Genomic DNA, 12186 nt, shown 5'->3' on the forward strand with positions numbered 1-12186 from the left:
TGTTAGAGCATCTCCAATGGTTGTAGCTAAGGACTAGCTTGAAATTTATAAAAGTTTCAAGCTAATAGTTAGACCATTGGAGTGAGAGTAATAAATTAGCTTGACCAAGCAAATTAGCTTAAACAAACTAATTTGCTTGGCAACTAGCTCTAAAAATTGCCAAATAATTAATTGACAAGTGGGACATATGGGACCAATTTAAATACCAAGTTAGTTGCTAGCCATTGGAGCACAAATTAGTTAGACAATGTAATAACTTGAAATCTTATGTGGCACAATAAGCTAATTGTCAAATTAGCCTACTGTTGTGGGCAAAATTACCATGCCAACGTGTACCAATAAAGATACGACACGTGGCACGAATTACGCCCCCTGAGTCAATCAATAGGCCTCTACTTTGGTGTATAAATACATGACTAAGTAATTACGAAATATACATATCTGTATTCAAACACGTATAAATGTATGTATTCTCGTCCATTTGAAAGCATTATACGCAGTCAGTACCATATGATTGCACAAAATCCCAAACAGCCCATTTATGACCAAGAGGCCAGACAGAATAATCGAATAAGTAAAGCCTATTTATTTATTTTTTATTTTTTTTGGAGGGACATAATCGAATTTGAACCAAAATTTCAAAACAAAATGGAAATAAAGTGAAGGGACTGTCCTAGAGGTTAAATTCAATATGCCCTCCTTCATCTCCGTTCTTGAGCGCCCATTTTCCGTCATCACTTCAGTCGAGCCAAACTCCATACAGTTCCAAGGTTTGCTCTTATCTTTTTAGCTATCAGTATTATTATCAACACTCTTATACATATCACTTATTTCAGACATCACCAAGGCATAAAAGTACCAATTTTGGCACTAATTTAGTAATTTGCTAAATGTCAAATTGTCAATCACGATGAATATCGCAATTTTTGAGGGTAATGCAGCATTTTGTTGCATTCTATTGATTATTATTGTACTTTAATGTCTGGGTATTTTGTTGTATCTGTAAATTTCATTGCACTTCAATTTGTGGGCACTTTGTTGTATTCTGTTGATTGCGATGCATTTGTTGTACTTTATTGATTTTTTTAATTTTTTTTTTTTTTTGCATTTTGATGTCTTATTAGAACTTGGGTTTCTCCGTCTTTAAATGTGGAATTCTTGGGTCTTATCAGGTAGACGTAATTTTGGCTTTTGGATGAGATTTTGATAATTTTTTGGTCTTATTTCAGTGTTTTCCGTGGATATTGTTTGATCTCAGTGGTTGGATGAGGTTTTTAATAACGTTTTTGACCGTTTTCAAGCTTTTCTGGTGTCATAGTCTAATACTCTAATGTCAGTGTTTTTGCTGAATATTGTTGAGAAAACCCTAAGTCAATTTCTTCTACGAAGATAATTATGCCGAAAATAGCTACAATTTGTCACTTTTAATAGTAATTAGTCACCAAAAAATGATAATATGATGCTTTCTGCTCGTGTTTGAATATGTTTGACCACCGCACTTCATTACTATTGCAAGATTCCTTTTGCTACTCACCCCTTTTTGGAAAACCTGTTTTATTAGGGCCCTTTTGGACATAAACTTCAAATAATTTCAACTCATTAGCGATATAATGTACATCTTGAGTCTTCTTGACCATTAATGGATTCATATCGGTTTTGTTGTTGTAATTTTGAATGTGTTGAGGTTTTTCTTAGTACACTAAGCCACTAAGGTGGTGTCCCGTGTTTAAAGACTGCCCTCTAAGTAGGCTAATTTTTGATGTGGAATGAGATAGAGAAAAGAATAGGAGAAATAAATTAATGGATGATATGTATTTTACCGATTGTGTAACTCCATTCATTACTAGATATTTGTAATCCGAGGTTTATGTACACAGATTAAGGAATTTTTTTGTTATTGTATTGATACTTTGAAGTGACCATTATTTCAAGGTGACAAGTATTATTGCGTTGTTATAGTAAATTGACGAGTATTATGAAACACTTGAACACAGTTTGTTAAAGTGAGAAATATTTACACAAGAGGCTGGGGTTAGGTGCTTAATCTTTCACTCTTTCACCAATTCATCTATAGTTGTTATTATCCCATCAAACTCTGAACATTTTATTCATTTATAAACTTGGTAATTTCTATTTGAAATTGTCAACACATACATTTTTCTGTCCGGATTTTTCTTCCAGATGCCATATCATGCATTTTGCAACATGTTGGAGGTGAATGCATACTTGTTACTTTGCTAGAGATTACTAGCTCGTTTGTTTATGCCTGAATCATTTTCTTCTCTTAACCGAGTTGTTTTCTCTTTTTCAATAGGGCATATCTAGAATTTTTATTTTATTTTGACAATTCATCTCATTGCCATATTGGCTGGTGAATGCATACTCAATTAGAACTTTGCATTAGCAAGTTAATGCTGGATCTCAAGTTATAAGATGCCCTACTAAACATTGTAAACACTTAATTCCATTCTCCTTTAACATTGTTTCTCTTTCCTAGTGATCATCATATTCATTCCCTATAGAAGTAATTATAGAACCCTGGATTTCTCACAGAAGCTCACATGCATCAATTGATGAAGTTGACCGGACTTCATAAACATTATATTTAAATCCTTAATGATTAACTAGCTTACAACTCTTTACATATTCGTTTTAAATTTTGAGTGGTTTAGTGCTTTTTTTTATTTGCTGCACTGAATCTTCACTAGGTAGAATGAGGAAATGCGATGGCCAGAAGAGGGTTTTTCCTGTGGCTTGTAAGTCCAGGGTATTCTTCCATGTCCAGAGTCTTTCCTTCTGCTCTCTCTGGCAATTCCCAATCGAACTTCTGCATGAGATTTGCTAATACTAGCTCTAAGTTTGCGGTGCCGAATAAAATTCCGGGGCATCCCCTCCTACCTGATCCAAATGGAATCAAATTGTAGTGCTGCCCCTTAAAATCTATTGGAGAATTTAGAAATCTCTCTGGATTGAATTGTACAGGATCGTTCCAAAATGTAGGATCCCTATGGATAGCCCATGCATTGATAATGACTTCTGTTCTAGCGGGTATGACATAACCATTAATTTTTACTTGTTGAGTTGAGATACGGGGCAATAGCAAGGGAACAGTAGGATGCAGTCTAAGAGTCTCCTTGATCACCGCTTTCAAGTACTCCATCTTCTCCAAATCGTTCTCGCTGATGCTCGCTTTACCCCTGGTGGTTCCTCTCACCTCCTTCTTTAGAGATTCCATAGCTCCAGGGTTCCTTAGGAGTTCTGACATGGCCCATTCTAGTGTTGCATAAGTTGTTGTGGATCCTGCTACAAACATATCCTACATCAAACAATAGGGTCAGACACTCATTAGTTCCTCCTCCCTCAGTTTGGGGGAAGGGGAAGGAAATTGGTAGGTTGACAGGTTGACCATGCATGAAATCAATTATTTTTTAACACCCAAGATTGTGCTTCATATTTAAAAAGTGTCCTGACATTGGATATGCCAAATTTGACAAATTTTATGGTTTTAGCCTTTAGGAAGGGTGGGGTTGGTCGGAAGATTGAAACATACCAGTATAATGGCCTTGATGCTCTCTTTATTGATACTGATTTCGGCTGCAGGACTGTGTTGTAATTCAAGTAGAACATCCACAAAGTCCTGTGTTGAGTTTGTCCCGTGCTTACTGCCTCGAGTTTTACTTAACCTATCAGAATGCTCTTGAACTATTCCTTCTAGAAACCTATCCATATCTCCAGAAACTTTCTTAATCTCCCTCTCCACACCATTTATGTGATTAACCCACGCCAGCCAAGGTATAAAATCGCCGACATTAATACTACCTATTAACTCTTCATGCTTTTCTTGCAGCTTCTTGAAATTGATTCCGTCTCTCTCCCCATTGAATTTCATCCCAAAAGCTACCCTGCATATCACATCACTAGTGAAGTTGGCAAACATCTTGCTTAAGTTCACTGCTGTCTTTGACCTCTCTATCTCTTTGATCATTTGGGCTGTTTCTTCTTCTCTGACATCATGGAAAGACTGGACCCTTTTGTAACTTAGGAGTTGAAGTACACATATGCTTCTCATCCGTCTCCAGTAGTCCCCATAAGGTGCTGTTGCTACATCTTTGCAGTCATAAAGAAGCCTTTTATACTTGCTTAAAGCTGGCCTGTCCGAAAATATGCTGTCATGGGTTTTCATAATTTCACATGCTGCCTCTGCAGACGAGACTACGAGGACTGGATTACTGCCAAAGTGAAGTAACATTAGCTCCCCATGTTTTTTAGATAGATTGTGCAATGATCGGTGTGGGAATTGGTCAATTTGGTGTAGGTTCCCTATAATCGGTAGCTTTGTTGGGGAAGGTGGTAAGTGTTTTATGGTTTGGGGGTTGCTGAAAAGGAATTTGTAGAGGAAGAATAACAAGAGGAAGAAAGGTAAGACTGTAAAAGGGTGCAAAAGGAAAACTTTCATTTGGGTCTCTAACCATTGCACAATCATATCTTGCCTTAGCTAAGTCTCTCCACTCTCTATTCTTGTGTACAACTTTTGCTTCACCTGTTTTCTCCTTAAATAACTCAAAAGAGGGAGAGTTTCGTACTTATCTATTCCTCTTAAAGCTGTAAATACTTCCTGTGCAGTTTAGCTGACATTAAAATCACACCCCCACCCCACCCTTTTGAGTCAATATCTGTATCATTCACATGTTGGCCAACTATCTTTGTCTTATCCTTAAAGTTGTTTGAAAATAAAATAAAATTGCCACTACACCTAGCGATGAGTCTGGATTTTTTTCTTTAGTTGAGAACAGTAATTCTGATATTACTACTTTGACATGTTTGTTTGCTTTGTTAAGTTGCTGATCTTTTTGTATTCTAATCTAATCAAAGGAGTTCATATATATAAGTGGGAATTATATATTACCTTCTCGGTCCAGTTTATACCATAACTGTCTTTGTCAAAACTTAGCTAATATTAGAGGGGTTTTTGAGATAGTATTTATCATTGAACGAGTACTCTAGAAACCAGCTGGCTGGCCTGGCTCCAAATTTAAGTAAGACATACTATGTGCTTGACTCTCTTTGTTCAACCAGATTTAGGGGCTAGGGGAGAGCAGGGTTTTGTTTTGGTCTTGTGAGGAGCCATGCATTTCTTCCTTTCTTCTTATTCCGCACCCTTAGGCCCCAGCTCAATTAACTCCTTAGAGAAGTTCAACTTATTCTAAACAGCCTAGATTAGTTGAAACCCAACAGAGTACTAAACTGAAAGTAAATTATACGGCAATCTGGATGATGGAGATAAGGCTGTCAGGCAAGGCTTAATGAGGAAACCTCTGATTGCCTTTGCAAGAAGAATCCATTGGCTGAGACTTGAAAGTTGAACCATAATAATCTAGAGGTTAGCAAGATATGAATGAACGAACAAGATTGGAACACTATAATCCTGAGGATATCAATGTATGAATGGGCAAACTAAGCATTCTGATTAGCTCAATTGCCACTGTCTGTTCTTTTAATCCCCGATAAGATTTTTTTCCCGGCTCTAAATCTTATACACGGTGTTGCAATTGTTGGTGATTCTTCTCCTTGATTCTCGGATTTAGTTTAGCATTTACCAATGCATTTGATTATGTTTTTTTAACTTTGTCTGTTTGTACAGTGGAAAATGTGCTCTTTTTAGTCTGGTTTTGGCGCACTGCTAGGTCAACATGATATATCCGCTTTCTACTAGTTTTACGGACTAAAGATGGCTGTGGGCCGGGCCGGGCCGTGCTTCGTGCGGGGCCCACGTTGTTTCGTGCCGGGCCGGGCCGAAAAGTTAAAAATAAGGCCCAAGCCCACGTGCTTTCGTGCCGTGCCGTGCCGGGCCGGCCCGCGTGCCTAAGGCTAATTTGACTAAATTTAACGTGCTTTGTCGTGCCGGGTCGAGTCGTGCCGTGCCTTGTCGCGCTTTTTCCAAAAAAGTAAGGCCCAGGCCCGGCCCACGACTTCGTGCCCGTGCCGGGCCGTGCTTTTTGCGTGCTCGTGCCGGGCCGTGCTTTTTTCGTGCCGGGTCGGGTCGGGCTTCGGGCCGGCCCGGCCCACAGCCATCTTTAGTTTTACCTCTATGTGGTAAAGACTATGACACATGATTTACATCAAATTATTTTCCACTGTTTTTATTTCTTACATTCGTAGTGGTCTTAATTTCTGCATATCTCCTCAGTCATGATTCACAGCCTCGAGTTAGTTGGAAAAATTACTGCCAGTCTCTTTTAATTATCTGAAGACTGCTTTGCCCCTGTGCCAGCATCTTTTTCCCTTTGTCTTTGAAACTCGATCTTCATATGGTTTAATTTTACAAATGAATTACTTTGCAAGCCATCCAATTGCACAATGGTCCATAAATAGCCCAGGCATGGGTCATCCTTTATTTTTATTACTCAATGTCACAAGACATGTTAGATTTCTTCTATTATTATGTGTACTTGCATCAAATGAATCATTTTGCTACTCCACCTGTGCGTTAATGTATTATCCTAGTTCTGATTACTATTCCATGCACATTATGTTTTCATACTACTAGCAAGTATGAGGAGTTGCAACAGCGAGAAGAGGAATTTTTCTGTGGATTGTAAGCCCAGTACGTTGTCTCATATCCAAAGACTCGATTTTTTCTTTCCCAGGTAATGCCCAGTTGAACTTATTCAAGAGATTTGCTAGCACAAGCTCATTGTTGGCTATGGCAAATAAGATCCCTGGACAGCCCCTCCTGCCGGACCCGAATGGAATTAGTTCGAAATCTTGGCCTTTAAAATCTATTGAAGAGTTCAAGAACCTTTCTGGATGGAACTCCTCGGGCTCTTCCCAAGTTGCTGGATCTCGATGAATTGCCCAAGCATTGGTTATGACTCGTGTCCCCGCAGCAATTTCATAGCCATTGATTTTGACATCTTGAGTTGATTCACGAGGCACCAACAATGGAATTGGTGGATGTAGTCGAAGTGTCTCCTTGATCACTGCCTTCAAGTACTTCATATTTTCCAGATCCTCTTCTGATACATCTGCTTGTCCGCTGGTAATATTTCTCACTTCTTCTTGCAGTTTTTTCATAACTGTAGGATGCCTCAGAAGCTCTGTCATTGCCCATTCTAAGACAGTATATGTTGTATCAGTCCCACCAGCAAACATGTCCTACATGAAGTATAATAAATAATAAAATATGGTTGCTAAGAGCAAAAGTCCAAGATGTCTATATTTTTTGTTTGTATAATATGCTGATATCTACAGCCATTTAACTTGGTATCATCTGGATCTGGTATGACATTCTGTCAAAACCTTTCTGCTGTAGAAACTGTAAATGCTTTCAAATTTTATCAAAAATCTTTACGTGGAAGTTGAGAGACTGCAAAACTTGAATTCTCGTGTTATCCATATTTGAAGCATAACATGAAATATAACCAACACTGTAAGAAGCTAGATGTATCATAAGGTTTGAGTTAGCTATCAAAAGTGGTAAAACTTCTGGATTGAGAACTTTTATATTGGTCCTTACCCAGGCCTGCTATGAACTGCCTGGGTGATAACACACGGAATGAAGACTTGGTCAAGATATACATGTATGTCTCTGAGTGATCCAGGGTGTATTAGAAATGTCTAGAATAGTAGATAATAATGAAATTAAGGCGGCCATTTTCTGAAAGAACTCCAGTGTTAGATTGTACGGTTGGTGGGTTCACATTTTTGTAATTATTTAACAGAAACAGAAACAAAAATTAAGACTAGATTACTTGGAAAAGTAGATCATTGACACGAAAATATGGGCAATTCACTTAACACTTTGTTTGGATAAGATGAAATGGAGAGAAAAGGGAGGGAAGAGAAAGGGAGGGGAGCAAGTTCCCTTGTTTGGACAGGGGGTTGGGGGAAGGAAGGGAAGAGGAGGGAGAGGTAGGGATTCATTTTCAGTCCCTCTTTAATAAACTCTCCCCTGCAAAATTGGAGATATTTGGAGGGAAAATGGAGCTCCACCATCCCCATCCCCTTCGTCCTCTTTCCCTCCTCTTCCTTCCCCTTCTATTTCGCTGTCAGTGTTACTGTCACAGACACTCCTGAAATTTCCAGCCAGAATACACATAGAGAAGCAACAAAAACAGTTTGACCTGATAAGTAAAATTAAATTCCTAGTTCTACTTCAAGAAGAGTGGTTATTTTTTCCCTAGCATAAAATTGAAAGGTACCAAAATGTCTAAAAGGATTGAAATTCGAAAACATAATTTCTTTTGGCTTTGTGTTTAAGTGCTTTGTTTGGTTCGCAGGATGTAAGTAAAATTTTATTTTTAGCTTTCCGTCTTGGGAAACTATATCGAAAAGAATTGTGTATTTATTGCTGTATACATCTCCATATTTTGCTATTTTGAAATCAAGTACTGAAACCAGCAGCTGAAGTGGCAAAGTGCTGCTCAGCGACAAAGAACATGGAGAGTGAGAGTAGTTTGGTTGCAGGCTTGCAGCAATAAGAGCGGGGGGGATTGGGGACGAAAGATGGAGTGTATAATAGACAATTGGTGATTTTGGTTTAAAACCAATGTCAAAGAATTTGGGACTCCTAGGAGTATATACTATAATTTTCCGAGCTCAATTTTTCTTTGAAGAGATTGTTGTCTGATGTGGCCCTTAAGATGTGGAAAGTTACCTGAAAGTTTAATGAGCTAATCCCGTTATAAGTAACTGGGTATGTATGTATTGTGTGGTAGAAAGGCAGAAAGCTACCAGGATTGCGAAGCCTTAGCTTCAACGAAATATATTTCTTTTAAATTGCTTAGTTTCTGTAGTATATAAAGTTGACAGTCCCGATACAATTAAAAAAAACCAGACATAGCTAATTTCTGGCTTTTATTGTTTTGCTTGTGTTGTGCGCCATTGGACTATGTAGGGCCATGATTTCTTGGCTGTCTTCTAGATGAATATGAATCTTCATTATGCTATTTGATAATCCGTATGTTGCTATCATCTAAGAGTTACTCCATTGTTTTTGGAAAGCTCTCTAATTCAAATTCAGAACATGAGCAAGTAGACAGGTTTGAATAGTTAGAGACAAGAAAGACGTACCAATATGAGAGCTTTGATGCTGTCTTTACCAATGGGAAAACCAGCTGTGTTATCCGTTTGAACCTGGAGTAGAACATCCACAAAATCTTTCGTTCTTTCTTTCTCACTTGCTGTACCATTTCCTTCCTTGTTTTGTTGATCCATGTGCTCTGCAACTATTCCCTCTAGAAAATCATCAAACTCTATGGCAAGTTTGTTCATCTTGCTGTGCAACCCGTTCAGTTTGTCAATCCAAGCCATCCAGGGTATAAAGTTACTCACTGTAAATGTACCTAGAAGCTCCACAAACTCCTTAAGCAATTCCTTGAACTTTGCACCACCTTCTTCTCCGCTGTATTTTCTCCCAAAGGCCACCCTGCATATCACGTCGCTTGTAAATGTCATAAATATTTCACTCAAATTCACAGCTGATGTTGATTTTCTAATCTTGTCCATTGTTAGGGCTACTTCTTCTTTTCTTACATGCTGAAATGATCGAACTCTGTTGTTACTTAAAAGCTGGAGCACGCATATACTTTTCATCTGTCTCCAGTATTCTCCATAAGGAGCACCTGCAACATTTTTTCTGTTGTATATTAGTTTTTTGCTAATTATTGACTGAGGTCTGTTAGAGAGTATGATATCATTTGTTTTCATGATTTTTCGAGCAGCAGTTGCAGATGATACAACAAGAGTTGGCTTGCTGCCAAGGTGAAGCAACATAAGGTCACCATGTTGCTGAGACAGGGATTGAAGAGTTAGGTGAGGGTATTTGCCGAGTTGGTGAAGGTTCCCCAATATTGGTAGCCTTCGAGGAGATGGGGGAAAGTTTTTTCTTATGGTTGCATTGAGACGGAGCCATTTATAGAGGAAGAATGTAAAAATGAAGAAGAGAAGGATGGACAATGGGTGCAAAAATAGCAAATACATTTGTTCCTTTATCATGTTAATTCCCATTGGATATGAAACAGCATGAAACAGACTTATCTTGGAATTGCGGATGGCCAGAATTGAGACACTTGGTTAGTCACCATCCTAAGTTTTACTGTCCCCAACTGAGTAGATGGTTTTAACTGGACTTTGCAATTGTTGGCTTCAAATTACTCTACAAGGCCAGAGTAGGAGTTGTCTCTCGCTGGTGGTATATTTCTGAACAATATGAAGACGTTGGGAAGAGAAGAGTGTATTTTCGAGGTTGGTAAGGAATCAAATATCTGGTTTTTGCAGAACTTTTAGTACGCGAAGAATGTGAAGCTTTTGCTCAAATCTGGGTTCCTGCAAGTGTCTGTGCGTGGTATGTGTAGTCTCTCTACACTTCTACAGGTATGTATAGTATACCTCAAACTTAATAATATATTTAGACATTGTTTGTTCCATTTTTGGTAAGATATAGTATTAGTTTGATGCTTCTTTCTTCTTGTCCCATGTTATATAGAAGTAGTCCGCAGGTGATAGGCGTTGACATTATGCGGTTACACACTTGCCTTTTTGAATTAAAAATACAGCATATGTTAGTGACCTTTTGTCCTTGAAATTGGTTATAAATCGTTAACTGTACCTCTTAATGAAACCCAAGTTGTGTATCATTTCCTTGTCGTACCTGTATATTTTAATGTGAAAGCTTTGAAGATGTATTGTAGCGCATTATAATAATGTGATCATCCTAGGTTAATGGTTAGATTCTGATTAGATCTTAGTTTTACATTATATATCTGTCACCATTGCTCCGAGTTGCTAATTTCTTTTAATAAATTTTTCTACCAGGATCCGCTGTACCAGAGAGCCACTACTGCTAGTACTGCAGGGTCTCTATCGCTTTAATTGTATTTGAGACCGCCTCTTGAACCAGGTTGGTAGCAGTCATGAAGTGCTCTATCAACCACATTTTCTCCCTCTTGTTACATTCTTAGGGTTATTTTTGAATTGTATAATTTTTCATTATCTCTGATGTACTGTGGTAGTGTGGTGCCTTACTAAGCTTATTTACTGCTTGGTTTTGTAATACAAGCATTTGGCATTGTTGAATTGTTTAGCATTCAAGTATTCAACCAGTGAAGATGTTTTTCTTAACAAATGCGTCGACTGAGTACGGGAGTTTTCAGAAGAGACTATGACAATGTTCAGGTTTGTTTGCAGCCGTCCCACCCCCGTCTTTTGGGAATAAGGTTATGACATTGCCTTTTGATCTTTATTTAGTAGAGTTTTGATTCGGCCAAAATTGCAAAAGCTATCGCTGAAATGCCAACCAATTTGAAACAATTTGGCCGAATTTTATGTTTTGTTAAGAATTATTCCAAATATAAGCTATTGATTACTTAGTCATGTGTCAAGTTTAGCACATGGAAGAGAGAGTTATGGGAGTGAATGTTGCGGGCAATGAGCCATTTAAGGTTGTTTTTTATTTGCCAACTTTCTTTAAGGATTAAGGAGGATCTGTTACAGTTTTATACTCAAAAGATTAAGTCAATTTCCCGTGTCTTCATCAACCATGAAAAATGGGAACATTACCTATACGTAAAACCCGCTCTTGCGCCAACTCCTTTGATAGTTGATTCTTTTTATTTCTGTTTGTAACTAATTTGTTTGATTAGTCAAGGTTTGTAGTCTTGGTACAACATTTATTCCCTAGGCCCTAGGGTTGGCATTCTTGGTAAGTCGGTGAGCAAAAAGAATTGTGTACCTAGTCGACAGTCTTGACACGCGTACTACTCCCTTTGTTCCTAATTGTTTGCTTTATAGGCATAATATGCTTTATTAAGACTTTAGCCAAAATTTTGTAAGAATATAGGGTATCTCCGCTTTCATGCGTCAAGTGGGGTAAATGGTGGGATTTACGGAGTACTATATAAGAAAATGGAGCATTTTTTCAAGGGATGGTCAAAATAGAATATGGGACTAACAAAGATGGACAGATGGAGACGAGATTTGATCTCAAAGTAGCCGGAATACTTTGAAATGGGGTCCTTTTCCAAATGTTCCAATGAGTTCAAAATTGGGGAAATAAAACATAGCAATTGAACAGTGTGAATCGGTGAAGGGCCAGTCCAAGTTTTTGGAATTTGAAGATTGATTCAATCATCCATGCATTATCTCTCTCCTTTGTGGACAATCGCGCCTAACATGGAAGATTTTGCA

General features: G+C 38.1%; 2 protein-coding genes and 1 long non-coding RNA gene across 4 annotated transcripts; 1 reads left to right on the forward strand and 2 right to left on the reverse strand.

The window, feature by feature from the left end:
• The first annotated feature begins 491 nt into the window (after positions 1–491).
• Positions 492–11107, forward strand: LOC130460653 (uncharacterized). The gene is made up of 4 exons (XR_008920580.1): positions 492–770; positions 6648–7039; positions 9723–10374; positions 10816–11107. It is a non-coding gene; the product is annotated as an uncharacterized lncRNA (long non-coding RNA).
• Positions 2513–4694, reverse strand: LOC110802388 (cytochrome P450 736A117). Its single transcript, XM_022007837.2, has 2 exons — positions 3551–4694; positions 2513–3316 (listed from the first exon to the last, which is right to left on the reverse strand). The coding sequence occupies exons 1-2, from the start codon at positions 4481–4483 to the stop codon at positions 2705–2707; spliced, it is 1545 nt and encodes a 514-aa protein (XP_021863529.1). The 5' UTR covers positions 4484–4694; the 3' UTR covers positions 2513–2704.
• On the reverse strand, positions 6362–10008 carry LOC110802387 (cytochrome P450 736A117). Of its 2 annotated transcripts, XM_022007836.2 has the most exons (3): positions 9535–9674; positions 9073–9427; positions 6362–7155 (listed from the first exon to the last, which is right to left on the reverse strand). In XM_022007836.2, coding segments are annotated over exons 1-3 (969 nt in total). In that variant the 5' UTR covers positions 9537–9674; the 3' UTR covers positions 6362–6543. The 2 variants fall into 2 exon arrangements, with proteins under 2 accessions (XP_021863528.1, XP_021863527.1); XM_022007835.2 differs by having other exon boundaries at positions 9073–10008.
• Positions 11108–12186: the final 1079 nt, after the last annotated feature.

Source organism: Spinacia oleracea, chromosome 1, assembly GCF_020520425.1.
Source record: "Spinacia oleracea cultivar Varoflay chromosome 1, BTI_SOV_V1, whole genome shotgun sequence".
Lineage (NCBI taxonomy): Eukaryota > Viridiplantae > Streptophyta > Magnoliopsida > Caryophyllales > Amaranthaceae > Spinacia > Spinacia oleracea.

What these genes read in the sequence shown, in the direction of transcription:
- LOC110802388 (XM_022007837.2), bottom strand. Translation starts at nt 4,483, where the DNA reads ATGATTGTGCAATGGTTAGAGACCCAAATGAAAGTTTTCCTTTTGCAC. An exon ending in GCATCAAGGCCATTATACTG is followed by an intron (nt 3,317 to 3,550) that starts GTATGTTTCAAT and finishes TGTTTGATGTAG; the next exon opens with GATATGTTTGTAGCAGGATC.
- LOC110802387 (XM_022007835.2), bottom strand. Translation starts at nt 10,008, where the DNA reads ATGGGAATTAACATGATAAAGGAACAAATGTATTTGCTATTTTTGCAC. An exon ending in GCATCAAAGCTCTCATATTG is followed by an intron (nt 7,156 to 9,072) that starts GTACGTCTTTCT and finishes TACTTCATGTAG; the next exon opens with GACATGTTTGCTGGTGGGAC.